The sequence below is a fragment of the Sceloporus undulatus genome, chromosome 3 (assembly GCF_019175285.1).
Source record: "Sceloporus undulatus isolate JIND9_A2432 ecotype Alabama chromosome 3, SceUnd_v1.1, whole genome shotgun sequence".
Lineage (NCBI taxonomy): Eukaryota > Metazoa > Chordata > Lepidosauria > Squamata > Phrynosomatidae > Sceloporus > Sceloporus undulatus.
Genome location: NC_056524.1, coordinates 173,103,429 through 173,118,904, shown reverse-complemented (window position 1 = coordinate 173,118,904; position 15,476 = coordinate 173,103,429). Strand labels below are relative to the sequence as shown.

Genomic DNA, 15,476 nt, shown 5'->3' with positions numbered 1-15,476 from the left:
AATATGCAGTACGTTGACCCATGGATAAGTCAGCTGAAGTTTTTGAGGTCAGTTTTTTTAACCTAAATTTCTAGACTTATACATGAGTATGTACAGTAATATAATAATACCAATGTTGTCACTAGGTTTGGTGTCAGCCCCCCCTTGACTTCCTCCTATCCTACGTCATACAGAATCCTTAGCAATGTTTTTCGTACTAATTTACTTATAAATCGTAATTCCCATATATCACTAAATGTAACGTTAAATGGTTTTGACATAAACAACTAGCAAAATTAAATGTACACCACCTTTATATTATGATGTCACATGCACAGAATAAATGTGTTTACAGACACGTAGATTCTCATGATTAAACTTAAAATTTGGTAAAATGGGATGTTTTTAAAGAAAAAATAAAATTTTAAAATTTAATTAAAAATAATATTAAAATTTGAAATTTTAATTTAAAAAAAATTCTGGGGCCTCTCCTTTCTCCTCCCACTGAGCCTCAAACCACTCGCACCATCTCTTCAGCATTTTAAAGGGATGCAGGCGAATGTCACAGCCCATTTCTGCCAAAATGCAGATATCTGAGGAACAGGGGTGTCACACATAGGGTATCACCTGGTGTGGTCCATACACTCCATACCCGCTTGTGACCCCACTGAATAATACCATATTAATATATTAAAATATATATGGCTGTGGCTATCCTGCTTCTCCTCCCCACCTCGGCTCCTGCGACTTCGAATTGCTGAATAAAGAGCTGAAATTCAGCTTGTAAACTTGCCTGTTTTACCATATCGCTTTAGGGAGCCCAAATTGTGACTTGAAATACAATGTCAGAACTGGAATGTGTGTGGCTTCAAGTCGACTGTCAACTTTATGGCAGCCTCATTAATTTCATAGGGTTTTCTAAGGCAAGGGACCCTCAGAGCTGGTTTTGCTAGTTCCTTTCTCTGCAATATAGCCTACAGCACCAGCGATACATTGGTAGTCTAAACAATACCAATCCTAGTACAGTACTGTATAACAACAGTCTTGAGACTCACCATTACACCTTTTGTACTTGTTATCCGCTGGGGTTTGGTTCTAGGATCCCCTGTGGATAACAAAATCCATGGATGCCCAAGTCCCATTAGATACAGTGTCATGGCAAAATTATGTCCTTTATATAAAATGGAAAATTAATGTTTGCTATTTGGAATTTGTACTTTTAAAAAATATTTTCAAGCTGTGAGTGCTTGAATCCATGGATAAACAAATCTGTGGATAAGGATAGCAAGCAGTGTATAATGCTACTCTAATCATATTGCTAGTGTAATGGTCAATTGTATGTATGAGTCTTACTAATATAGAGATGCAATAAAACACATAGAAAAGACATACGTTTTATGACAAAGCTCTGTAAAGGGCAGCACAAATAGTATTGGTATCCAATTAATATACAGCGTGCATAATAATAATAATTATCTCACCTGAACATGTAATAGAATACGCTCCTCATGAAGTATTAACCAGGATTGATCCTACTTAGCTTCCAATATCAGACATCTGGTGACTTTAGGATATTTACGCCCCACTATGTGGTGTGGCAATAGCATTTTATATTTCTATACTGCTTCATAGAGAACTAAGCATTCCCTAAGCAGTTTACAATCTATAAGACAATTGCCTCCAACAAGCTGGGTACTCATTTTACCAACCTACGAAAGGATGGAAGGCTGAGTCAACCTGGAGCCCTGCGGGAATGAACTCACAATATTGTGGCTGAAGTATCAGCATTTAACCACTGTGCCACCAGGGCTCTGTAGTGGTATAGTGGTTTGAGCGTTGGACTATGACTAAAGACAGGTTCAAATCCTGGCTCTGCCATGGGTGACTGTGGCCAAGTCACACTCAGCCACAGGGGATGGCAGTGGCAAGCCCCCTCTGAAGAATCTTGCCAATCCAATTATAGATTTACCTTAGGATCGCCAAAAGTCAGCAATGGCTTGAAGGTACACAACAACAACAACAAATCAAGTCTGAACGCTCCCTGGAAGCCAACATGACCAAACTGAGACTGTTCTATTTTGGACATATCATGAGAGGAGATGAATCTCTAGAAAGGAGGAAGACTGCACTGCAGATGAACAGACTCAGTCAAGAAAGCCACAGCCCCCAGTCGCAAGACCTATCTGGGTCTGTGGATGACAGGCCAACTTGAAGGTCTCTCATTCATCTGATCACCATAAGTGGTAGTTATAAAAACAACTACAGCCTGCTGTGTAATAAGTGTAGAGACTAATTTGTTTTGTTTATGTTCTGCTTTTCCTCCAGTGAGAGCAAAGTGGCATACGGATCTCTCCCCAAAACAACTTGTGAGATATGCCGCCTTGAGATCGAGTGTGACTGACTGACTGGTCAACCCAGTCATCCACTGAGTTTCATGGCCAAATGAGGACTGAAACCTAGATTTTCCCAGTCCTACACTATACCACTCTAATATGCTGTTAGAAGATTAGCTATGGTCACGTTACTGTGATACAGTTGTACAGATAAGCAGATTTGGGCTAGTGGAGTTTCTCACCACTGCATGAAACTGAATCTGTTAATTGTTGTTGTTCTGTAAAAACTGTTGAAATCACTAGAACTCTGACCCCTTTCACTTCTAGTCACCCTACAATGCAATCTAGTTTTCCAGTTTTTATTTCCCCATGTCATAAGCTTGCTGTGGACAAGTAACTGGATGACAGCTAACTCTATCTTGCTCAGTTTCTGAGTTTTCCAGAGGCTGACCACTCTTGGAGATGGTGCTCTGTCAGATGCAGCATAATAACTTCTTGTTATTGTGAGAAGTATATGACTGAAAAGAGTCTTTAGAAGAGCCTGCTGGATCAGACCAAAGGCCTGTCATCTAGCATGCTGTTTTTTCATAGCGTCTGATCAGATGCTTTAATTCTGGCTGCATCTGCACTGCAGAAATAATCCAGTTTCACACCACTTTAACTATCATGGAATTCTGGGTTTTGTAGTTTTGTGAGATATTTAGCTGTCTCTGTCAAACAATTCTGGTGCCACAACAAACTACAAATCCCAGAAATCCATAGGATGGAGCCATGGAGGTTAAGGTGGGGTCAAACTGGATTATTACTGCAGTGCAGATGCAGTCTCTGTTTGGCTAATGCTTCAAATGAAGCAGAAATGTACTGATTATACTGTAATGACTTGCAAACAAATAGGAATGCAAGGAATACCTTTCCGGTGGAAAAATTTATTTTCTTCCTTCAGCAGAGTGCAACTGTTGGATGGGAAAGCACAATGGAAGTTTTGCGGCCAACACTCATAAGAATTGGGGGACGAATTTACAGGAAAACCCATGTTAGAGAACAAGCCCATCAACAGGAAGAGGAGGACGACTTCTATGCAGGTATCATGTTAGTCAACTGAGTTCCATCTACTGGGTCCTTGTATTATTTATTTGTTTATTTATTTACAGTATTTATATCCTGCCCTTCAGCCCTGAAGGCTCGCAGAGCAGCTTACAATTATCATGATTTTTAATTAGACAGGTCTCTGCCCTCAGGCTTACAATCTAAAAAAGACACGAAACAAAAGGAGAAGGGAATGGTGGTGTGGAAGGGATCAGGTTCAGCAGTTCTTCTCTCCCTCTAAGGCCAAGGCAGATGGTCTGGAGGGAGGGCTCGGCTTCTTAAAGCAGTCTCAAGTTAGATTGTTTCTACAGTGGACCTAAATCTCAATATACTTAATACTGGTGGGAGAATCAATGGACAGACAAGACAGGTGATCCGGGTCAGTCGTAGGGCAGATCAGAGAACAGGGATTCAGCCTGTGATGGATGGGGTTACACTCTCCCTGAAATCTCAGGCTTGCAGCGTGGGTGTGCTCACGGACTCCACTCTGAGCCTGGATGCCCAGGTTTCAGCTGTGACCAGGACAGTTAAAACTAGTGCGCCAGCTGCAACTGTTCCTTTAAAAGTTGGATCTGGCTACAGTGACACATTACATCCAATTTGGACTTTTGTAATATGTTCTACATGGGGTTGCCCTTGGAAACTGTTCAGAAACTTCAGTGGGTCCCAAATTTTGTGGCTATACTGTTGACTGGAGCTGGCTCCCCTGCTCCCCTGCTGAAACAGCTACACTGGCTACTGGTCCATTTCCAGGTAGAATTCAAGATGCTGGTTTTTACCTTTAAAGCCCTAAACAGCTTGGCTCTAGACCAGGGGTCGGCAACCTGCGGCCCGCAGGCCGGATGCGGCCCGCGAAGGCCTTCCTACCGGCCCCTGCGCAGTCCTGCCGCCGATTGCCGCCGATTTCCTGCGTTTTCGCGCCGCTCTGGCCGCCATTTTGTTTTTCAAAATGGCACCGCCCATCTAGTAGGCCCGGTGCAGCCCCTGAAGCACTCCAACAGGGCTCCAGGGGCTGCAGCAGGCCTGGAGCAGGCTCCACCTTGCCCTCCGCCCTCCTCCTCCTCCTCCCTAAGAGCAGGGAAAGGAGGAGGAGGCAGAAGGAAGGAGTACAGAGCCAGGGAGAAAGGGAGCCAGGGAGCCAGAGCAGCAGCTGGAGCCACAGCGAGGCGAGAGGTTGGTTCCTTGGGGGGAGGGGGTTAGCTGGGTGTTCTTTCTGCAGAATGCCCTCTCAGCAACTTGTGGCTTCTGTGGGTTGACACTGTGTGCTTGCTTGCTGCAGTTTATTTTGAATTGCATTTTAGTAATTTCCTTGCTTGTAACTTTATTAGTATTACTACTTGCCCTGGGTGTTCTTTCTGCAAAATGCCCTCTCAATGAGAAAGAGGAGGAGGAGGCAGATGAGAAAGGGGGGAGTAGGTGGAAAGGTGAGTCATTTCAGGTCTGCCTTGGGTTTATTCCATTAATTTTTAAAAATATATAACACTTATTTTTGTTTTTTTATTTCATTATTTTTATTATTGCTTTTTATTTCATCTCATTATTTTTATTATTTATGAAGGTGAGACAGTGTGACTTTCCAAAGTGCTGTAACAAAGGTCTGCTGTAACAATGATAGTGGTGGTGATGATGCTGCTGCTTCGGTGGAAGCTCCACCCCCAGTGTATGGCTCCGCCCCTGGAGGGTGGAAGCTCCACCCTGGCATGTGGCTCCGCCCCCAGAAGGTGAAAGCTCCACCCCCGGCATGTGGCTCCGCCCCTGGAAGGTGGAAGCTCCACCCCCGGCTTCGGCTCCCCAGTTGTCTGAGGGACAGCAACCTGGCCCCCGACTCAAAAAGGTTGCCTACCCCTGCTCTAGACTATCTGAAGAACTGTATCTCCCTATACAAGCCATCCTGGGTATTAAGATCAGCAGGAGATGGCTTTCTCTCAGTCCCACCACCTTCACAGGTGCAGTTAGTAAGGACTTGGGAGAGAGCTTTCTCCATTGCTGCTCCCAGACTGTGGAACTCCCTGCCGCAGGAAGCTAGGTTGGCCCCCTCCCTGCTCTCTTTCAGCCGACAGCTGAAGACATTTTTATTTAGGCAGGCGTTTGGTGGGTGAATTTTCTTTGAATAGTGGTGTGCTGTTTTACTGTTTTAATGGTTTTTACTGTTTGTAATTATGCTGTTTTAACCTACAAGTATATTTTATGGCTGGTGGTATTATTTTTTAACTTTGTAATTATGTTTTAACTCTGTCGTTTTATAATATTGTAACCCGCCTTGAATACCATTGTGGGAGAAAGGCAGGATATAAATCCTAGAAATAAATTAAAAAATGAACAGAAGGATTATAAATTTCTATTTTCATTTCCTGTTATCTCCAATAAAGAAAAATGGATGGAAAGATTGCCTGTTTGGGTGACCTCTGCCAGTCAGTGTAGACTGGATGTGGGTAGTTATGACCCTCCATACATTTCTTGTCTACAGCTCTGTCAGTCCTATCTAACATAACCAAGATGAACTATTATAGGAGTTAGAATAAAAATATCTGGAGAACTGCAGTTGCCCACTCCTATAGACAGTACTGGGCCTGTTGAATTGTAGATTTGATTTAGTACAAGGATAAAGATCCATTTATACTCCGTGTTATACACAGGGAGAATAATTTTTTGTGTGTTCTTTGTCTTGATATGATGTTCTCATGCTTATTTATCACCTTTTCCAGCTAAAGCAACAGGTCACCTTTCTCTGGCTCCTCTGGAACTGTATTTAGTTAATTTGTTTTCTTCCAAAAGGCAATTGTCATCATTGACATCACTGTCTTAACTCACAGTTTGCAAAGAAATTTAACAGGGTGCTGACAAATGCCAACCTTAGTGAGCTGTAATGAATAGCTAAATACTAGACATTCTGTTAACTGAGTGGGAGTTAAAGCTCAATAGGCAAAGGCTGCTCGCATGCAGAAGTTAGCTTGCATTCAAAATTGCTGCTCTAGCCACTTTAAGGAAGATAATCCCTAGCATTAGGAAGAGCATAAGCCTCTTGTCCCTTGGTGAGAATGGGAGAGGATTGGGCATCACATGTTGTGCAGCAATGCAGATCATCTCTCTTGCCCAGAAAGAAGTGATTATAAAGAAGAGTTATATATAATGCTTCCAGGATGCCACTTCACTGGTGAAGTGAAATAACATCCTTTTGTCTCAGACCTTCTTGGCAATATTTGGGGTAATGGGAAGCAGGTGTCTCCCTACCTCATATTTATGACAAGAGGCTACAGTTAGAACAGAATATGGAGAAACAGAATGGTTCCAAATTGACAAAGGGATCATGCAAGGCTGCATTCTATCATCCCATCTTTTCAACTTGTACGCAGAAAATATCATAAGAAGAACAGGATTAGACTCAGAAAAAGGAGAAGTGAAAATAAGAGGAAGGAACGTTAACAATCTAAGATATGCAGATGACACCATTCTACTTGCAGAAAATATCACAGACTTGGAACAATTATTAAAGAAGGTCAAAAAAGAAAATGCAAAGGCAGGCTTAATGCTGAACATAAAGAAAACAAAAAATATTGGCCATGGAGGATCTACATAAATTCAACCTAGACAATGAGGAAATTGAAATAGTAAAAAAAAATCCTATACCTGGGATCAAACATCAATCAGAATGGAGACGGCAGCCAAGAAATCATTAGAAAATTAGAAATGGGAAGGGCCCCAATGAAGGAGCTGGAAAGGATCCTAGACTAGATATACAACTAAGCATTAATGTTAAAACCATCCAACCCTTTCTATTCCCATCACCATGTACGGATGTGAGAGCTGGATGGTAAAGAAAGTGGATAAGAAGAAAAGCAACTTATTTGAGATGTGTGCTGGAAAAGAACGCTGAGCATATGGTGGATGGTCAAAAAGACAAGCAAATGGGTTCTTGAACAGACCAAGCTTGTTGTGAGTGCACCAATGGTGCACTCATGATGTAACAAACGCACCGCAGTGTGAAGGTGCTATGCGTCCATCACGTAAAGATGGTGGCCTACATGTGGATGGGAGGCTGCCATTAGTACCCTGCCGCGACGTACTAGAGATAGGGACTGTGCGGTTGGTGTGTGGTCCCTAACCCTAGAATTGGCACCAGCACAACACATTTGGCCCATTTGTTCCAGGCCATCATGAAGAAAAATTAATTATTAGAAAAGGCAATGATGCTAAGAAAGGTGAAAGGCAGCAGAAAGAGAGGAAGACTGCACACTAAATGGATGGACTGCAAGAATTTACAGAACCTAAGCAGAGCAGTGGAGGGCTTGGAGATGTCTCATCCCTAGGTTGGGGTTGACTTGAGGGCAGTTAACAACAATACAAAAACCTATAGTCTCACTGCTTCACTGATGTGGGTCTCACTAGTTGCAACAGTTTTAGTCTAGTTTGCCACAGATACTTTAAGTCAGGGGTAGGCAACCTGCGGCCCGTGGGCCGGATGCGGCCTGGCGAGGCCTTGGGACTGGCCCCAGCCCAGTCCTGCTGCTGATTGCCACCGGGGCCTTTGGGGGACAATTGTCTATAGAAGCCTCAGAAACATGCTTTTATATTACCATTTTTTAAAAAAATCAGCAAATTTTTTTTATGTGTCCTCCTTTTTTTTAAAAAAAGTGTCTTCCATTTGAAAACTTTGTCCTACATTTGTCCTGGTTTATTTATATATTTAATGTTTTTTTAAAAAAAATATTTAATTATTTATTTTTTTGCTTCGGCCCCCCAGTTGTCTGAGGGACAGCAACCTGGCCCCCGGCTCAAAAAGATTGCCTACCCCCGCTTTAAGTGATATATTTAGCTGTACTTCCTTGAAAATGGGTTTATGTGGTAAATTTTTTTAACTATTCCTTATAGTTTGGAACTGGGAGCTTGAAGCAAATTCTTACAAAAATTTAAAAGAATATTCAGCTTATTTTTTCTGAGCTTGTATATAAGAAAATCTTCCAGTAAATGACTCTTGTTTATTAACCTTGGTTAATCTTTGACAGATCACAGGATTTTCCATGTCAGTAGTATAGAAGCTTGCCTCAGTTAACAACGTCTCTGATAAAGAAGCTCCTTTCTACCTGCCCAGACCCTATTTTTCTCTTCACTCTCTGTCTAGCTGAAATTTTTAAAGCAGTATCAGCATTGGGAAAATGGTGAAGGAGGGCTAGAGAACCACAGACTTCCAGTGTCAAGCTACAGTAGTGTGCCTGTAGCAAACAAAGCAATAAAGCTTGAGGTGGGAAAGAATGGGATTCTGTTCTAGTGGATCCTAGTGCAGCTTTGTGTGCCTGCCTGCAACAGGTAAGGCAAATAGCTGTTGCCTCCAGAATCCTTCACTGAGCATGTGGGAGCAAAACAGAGGGGAGAAGGAAGAGCAGATAAGCCTGTTTTGCTAGCTATGTTTCACATGTTAAAGAAGCATAGATCTATATGTTGGATCACTGAAATGGAAATCATGAAAACTCAAGGCTGGTGAACGATTCATCGTTGAAGAAGTGCTCTCAGAAAATTAAAAATGTTTCTGCTTACTTATGCAAGGCTTACTTGACCTGGCTGTTTCATTTCACATGCATATTTTGTTAGCTTTCGATAAAATGTTTGCTGAAACATGTTGAACTGCATTTCTTTTCTGTGGTATACAAAACTATCCCTATTCTTTTCATGTTATTTCTACATCTGGTACCAGATTTTCTGTTAAAAAGCAAAACTCAGGAACACATCAGCTTTGTTAACTGATGTATACCAGTATTATATATGTCAACATTATACTATAAATTAATATTAAGTTTCTTCAAGACATTATTTCATATCATTTTACTTTAACATATCGACTGCTCATGTGAGTAGGATAAAACAGAACAGGGGTAAGTAAGCACATGCGGAGGACATCGGGTTGCCTACCACTGGCACAGGATCTCTCATATTTGGCACTTTTATTTATTTATTTATTTATTGGTTTGGGTAGCTGAGAAGGAAAGTTATGGTAACTAATTTTTTTAAAAAAACACCAAATTTTTTATATTGAACAAATAATTCCCCCCCGCCCCCCAAATGGTTAGTTTTCAGGATGTGCATCTGTATTTGCTGCTGCTTTGTATTTTCTTACATGGGCATTTGCATGAGTACAGGAAAATTGACTTCTATGAGACTATATAAGCAGGTTATATTCAAGAGAATATATAAAAAATACTGTTCACAAGATGTCTAGAAGATGTAAAAGTCAGCATAATTGTTTTAAAAACAAATTGAAATAGGAAAACTGTTGGTGACTGCAAACAGAGCATATTTTCTTTATTTAGCTTTGAGAACACAAGGTAGTTGGACTGTCCTGAAGTAATTTTCTAATTTCCTCCTATTTTCTAGCTCCTGGAGATGGTGCAGATGAACCTTGTGATGCCTTTGTGGTGGAAGAAACAGGAAGAGGTTACCGATGTGTTGTGGACATTCCCAGTCCTCTTTATAAGTGAGTCTATAGCCATTTACAGTGGGCTCTTGGTATCTGCTGGGATTTGTTTCCAGGATGCCACGTGGAGAGCAGAAGCCATAGATGTTGAAGGCCTATTATATACAGTGGCATAGTAAAATGGTGTCACTTATATAAAATGACAAAATCAAATTTTGCCTTTTGAATTTTTAAAAATAATATTTCCATGCAGTGGTTGGTTGAATCCTTGGATGCAGAATCCATGGATATGGAGTGCCAACTGTATTCAAAATAATTCAGCATGGAAATGCATTATTTCTACATCAGATGATGCAGTGACTATATTCCTTTATCTGTAATCCAAAATCTGAAATACTCGAAAGACCAAAACATTTTACTGGGTGGCTTTTCTGATGGTTCAGTGTACAAAAACTTTGCTTCATACATTACATTATTTAAAAAAATGTATAAAATTACTTTCAGGCTATTTGTATAAGGTGTATATAAAACATATATTTTGTGTTCAGACTTGGCCCCATCTCCAAGATATCTCATTATGTGCATATATGCAAATATACTTATTCCACACACTCTACGTTTATATAGGTATATAATAGGAAAGAAGGGAGAAACAAAGAAGAAACTAGAAACAGAAACCCGGACCTCTATCAGTATACCCAGTCCTGGTGTTGAAGGAGAAATTGGTGAGTTCTAGTGTTTGTAAAAGTGAATGACTTCTCAATTTTTCAGTCTACTTGGGAGACTCCTCTCTCGGTCCCACCACCCTGAAAGATGTATCTGGTGGGAGAGAGTCTTTTAAATGGCAGTCTCCAGGCTCTAGAGCTCCCTTCCCAGAGGGATTAGGTTGGCACCTTCCCTAATCTTTGCAAACAAGTGAAGACCTTTCTATTTTGACAGGGCTTTGAGGACTGATTGTTTAGGTGGGACGGATCTTGCATGCTGTGTTTTCTTCTTGTTATTTTTCTTGTGCTGTTTTTATAGTTTATGTCTCTAACTGGTTTCAATTTTTTTTCGTAGTTTAATCACTTTTTAACTTTTAACTATTCTGTGATTTTTTGTTTTGTTTTGTTTTTTAATCTGGTGTAACTGCCTTGGGTCCTGAACTGGGAAAAAGAAAAAGGCAGGATTAATAACAGCAGCAGCAGCAGCAGCAGCTTTTCATGAACAGGTTTAAGGATCAGAAGCAGCTTTAGAGCCACATGAAGGAACACATATGGGCTACATTTGTCTGTTGGCCTGATTGCTTGATTCTTAATACAGACCAACTTTTCTAGCAGTTAGTTTGAAATTGGCAGAAAATCAGTTGAAAGGGATTCAGTAACATTGGTGAAGGGAATAGGGTACCCATGGGTGGCATACTTAGGACTTTGAGGGGCACAACTTTGTAACACTATGCTAAGTCATAATATCATGTGATATGAACAATCAGCAATGAGCTACAACAAACCTCAGTCTCACTCTCTGGAGTTGGAAGAAGTTTGGAAACTATCAGTCCTTTTGATTAACTATAGCCTAATATTCAGACAAACTCAGACAAATTCACTGTGGTTGATATTAACTATGGTTAATATAACTACAGTTACAGAAGCTACCATCCCATGAGGGAGACCTGTCAGTACTGTGCTGTAATCAGAGGCAGTGGTACAGTAGACTGAATATGGCAAGGATTCTAGATGGCAAGGAGATCCTGGTCTACCTTTTCCTCCATCCCACCCACCTTTAAGAAGATAAAACAGCTCTACTGAGTCATTGAGACAGGGTTGGTCTGGCTCTTCTGTCATCTTCAGCCAATTTCCATAATTGTGGACACCAGTCCATATCTTCTCAGCGACTGCACTACAGTCTGGTTGACAAAGAGGGCAAGACGTTGGATACAATCTGCAAATTCTTTTCTACAGCTGTCCTATCCTTTTGTATTGCTAACTATGAAGCATGCATGGGAGCCTACCAACAGCTTTTATAGGAGAAGATGTCACCCTTCTTGGATAATCTTCCAGAGGAAGATTGGAAGGTGGCTGCAGTACCTCAAGCTGAAGCACATAGGCTTGCAGCCCAACAAATTAACATGGTCTGTCATGTTGCCAACTATAATAATAATAATAAGAAGAAGATTTATTTCTATTCCTCCTTTTCCTAATAGGGAATCAAGGCAGATTACAACAGGTATTAAAACAACAATAGTGGCTGGCACTATTACTGTCTGCTGCCATGCCTGGCTTTGTTCCTCTGGCCTCTCTCATCAGGCAAGGGCTACCATAGAGGACCTTCCTTTCAGTGAACCAGGTCTGTTTAGTGCTGAAACTGACAACAAGTTGGAGCACACACAAAATATATGCTCAGTGGCTCAGTAAAGTTTGGTTCCTACTATGTTACAACTACCCTCAAGACCTCATTTCTTGTGTTTGGGACTTCCTCCTAGAGGACCTATACTCAACTGGAAGTGGAAAAGCTCATGCATTTCCTCTTCCATTGTCTACCAAAAAAGACTACTCTGCTTTGAGGTTCAGATCCTAACAGCTCAGAAAGTGTTATAAGGACCCCTCCAGATGGCATCTTTGACTCCAGCACACTCTTCCACCACACCTCTGCAGCTCCCCCTTTTCACGACAGACTGTCCAGATTCCATCAAGCCTAGGCATATATTACCTTGGACCTGTGGTTCCTTGACATTGTGAAGAGAGGGAAAGCTGTTTTTTTTTCTTCTGCATCACATGGCATTCCTTCTCCTAGGGTGTTGGGTAGCTTGCTAATCTCCCATTTGTGTGAGTCACAGAGATGATGAAGAAGCAGAAGAACAGGTTGCCTACTAGTAACTGTGGTTCTTTGAGTGGTCATCTGTAAACTCCCAGAACCCCACACATCTTCCCCTCATTGTGTCCTGCGCTTCCCAGATCTTGGCTTCTGCATCCAGGGAACTGAAGGTTTAGGCGGGAAGTGCTCTGGTAACATATGCAGAGGATGGGAGGGGCTACTGCCAAAATGCTTATTCTTTAGCTTTTAATGTTCCAAAAGATGTACTGTGCAGGCACAGATAACTCATTTGCATATGTTCACAGATGATCATTTGAAGAAGCACAGTTACTTGTTAGCAATCTGTTCTTATTCATGTTATGCTGGAAAGTATCAATAGCTCACTGCTTTGAGTAACCAATCACAAGGGGTAGGGAGTGAAATATTAAGAACTGTAGTCTCATAGTAATGTTGACCTTTATATTTTGTGTAGGTAGTTGCCACCTTGTTACAAACTGGCTTATTAGTACAGTGGAAAAATTTGCTAAAAATTCTTACTTTTCATGGGTGCACATAGCACACTGTCATCAAACATGTCCTGTATTTTGCTTGCTTCCAGTGATCACAGGACAACACCGGAATGGTATTATTTCAGCTCGAACACGAATTGATGTTCTTGTTGAGACCTTTCGCAAGAAACAGCCCTTCACACACTTTCTGTCATTTGAACTCAACCAAGCTGCAATCCAGGAAAAGTTTCTACAGTTCAAGGAAGAAGTGTTAGAGAAGTGTTCAAATGTAAGTAGCCACAATGATACTAAAAATTATTGGAGTTTCTTATTCAGTGTTCAGTGAGCTTTTCTAGACAAAGGCATATTAAATCATCATCATCATCTTCATCATAAATAAAAATTTTATTTATATTTTCCCACCTCTCCCAAGTGGATTGAGGCGGGATTACAACCTAATATAAAAATACAAATACTAGCACAACACTAAAATACATTATAAATTAACAATTAAAAACAGCATATCAACAAGTCACTGTGGAGTACGATATTCCAATCCTGTTCAAAGGAGGTGGTTCTGTGCATGTTATACAAGATCGGGTGGGTATGCTCGCCGGAAGAAATCCGTCTTAAGTGCCCTCTTAAAGGTCTCCAAGGAGGTAGTAAGACAGATCTCTTCCAGGAGACTATTCCACAGTCTTGCAGTGGCTATAGTAAAAGCTCTTTAGGAAGTTGAGGCTAGTCTAGATGTTTTTAATTCCAGCAAATTCTTCCCCGTTGTTCTGAGAGTGCAGGGCGGATTATGTAGGGAGATGCGTTCCTGTAACTCGGGCCCAAGCCATAGGGCTTTAAAGGTAATAACCAACACCTTGTATTGCCCCCGGAAGCAAATTGGTAGCCAGTGAAGATCTTTTAAGATTGGTGTTATATGGTCAAACTTTGAGGAGCCAGTGACCAATCTGGCTGCCACATTTTGTACTAACTGAAGCTTCTGAACTTGGTACAAGAGTAGCCCCATGTAGAGCGCATTACAGAAATCAAGATGAGAGATTACCCGAGCATGTACCATTGCTTCAAGGTCCTTTCGGTCCAGGTAAGGGTGCAGTTGGCGTATGAACTGAAGTTGGTACCAAGCACTTCTGGCTGTCACATCTACTTGAGATGACAACTGTAGAGACAGATCCAGGAGTACTCCCAAACGGTGAACTTTGTCCTTTAGGGGCGTGTGACCTCATCCAGGACAGGTTGACAAATTTCCTTCCCCAGACCTATCGCAAGTACCTCCATTTTCTCTGGATTCAGTTTGAGTTTGTTTTCCCTTATCCAGCCCATTACTGAATCAAGGCAGGCATTCAGAGGAGAAATGCTCTCCTTAGTCACTGTAACAATTGGAGGCATAGGCAAACATATTTGGATGACATCCATGTACTGATAACACTGCGCCCCATGTCTCCGGGAGGCGGGTCTAACAAGACTAATCTGGAAAGGCCTGTCAGAAGAGATCCGTCTTAATGATCCTTCCACAAAGACAATTGGGCTTGGAAGGATTCCTGAATGCTGTGGGAAGTTTTCTGGCTGATAGGATTGAAAATGTAATTGATACCACCATGGAATGGAGAAAGGGAAAGGGCCATCATTACAATTACTCCCAAGTGCATACGCTGATTTTTTGCTAGACATAATTCTCATTATTCTCAAGGCAATGAAACAGGCTGGAAAATGGATGGAATGCAGGTGATGCAGGTCTCAGAGTGAATGCAATTGATCAGCAAAGTCTCTCTGTTGTGCCTATTGTGCAGTAATGAAAGTGGCAAAAAGTCAGGAGTAAGGAGCTCTTGGGATCAGTCTCAGAAAGAACCCTCAGCTACCTGTTGTGAAAAATGTTCCATGTATTTCAAGGAGAAAATTGACTATATTTGGTCAGAGCTTTATAACACACATCACAGACTCTGGGGAGGAGTCTAGTGCACCATCTGATCAATTTTGGGGAACCAGTTTCAGTTATTCCAGCCTCATGATGTGGACAAGACTCTTGAATCAATCTATCATATCATATAAGACTGGCCCTTGCCCATCTTGAGTGTTATGATCTAGAAAAGTGGGGTTGTTTGCCTAGGTGAAAGAGACTGGTAAATACCTCACTTTATCGGGGGGGAATGCTTGCTGCCTTGAAAGGCACTATAGTGAGCCCTGCATAATTCTATTCTATTCCCTAGACTATTTAATATGTATGTGAATCCACTGGATGAAATTATTAAAGTTTTTAGGTTTGGGTACCATCCATATGCTAGTGATACTCAGCTCAACTTCTGCTTGTCATCTGAGTTACCTGGGAGTGTGCCAGTGCTGAACCATTGCCTACCATGTCCTTAAGAGTGTTCCATAGCTTTT

General features: G+C 41.4%; 1 protein-coding gene across 4 annotated transcripts in view; it reads left to right on the top strand.

The window, feature by feature from the left end:
• Positions 1-15,476, top strand: part of ASCC1 (activating signal cointegrator 1 complex subunit 1) — an 88,129-nt gene that overhangs the window by 1,727 nt on the left and 70,926 nt on the right. The window contains exons 2-5 of one of the 4 annotated variants that reach the window (XM_042457458.1): positions 3,259-3,394; positions 9,765-9,864; positions 10,432-10,529; positions 13,196-13,374. In XM_042457458.1, the coding sequence (XP_042313392.1) occupies positions 3,286-3,394; positions 9,765-9,864; positions 10,432-10,529; positions 13,196-13,374 (486 nt within the window). In that variant the 5' untranslated portion in view covers positions 3,259-3,285. Of the gene's footprint in view, positions 1-3,255; positions 3,395-9,764; positions 9,865-10,431; positions 10,530-13,195; positions 13,375-15,476 lie in introns of all 4 variants that reach the window. The other 3 variants (XM_042457459.1, XM_042457461.1, XM_042457462.1) reach the window with 3 other exon arrangements.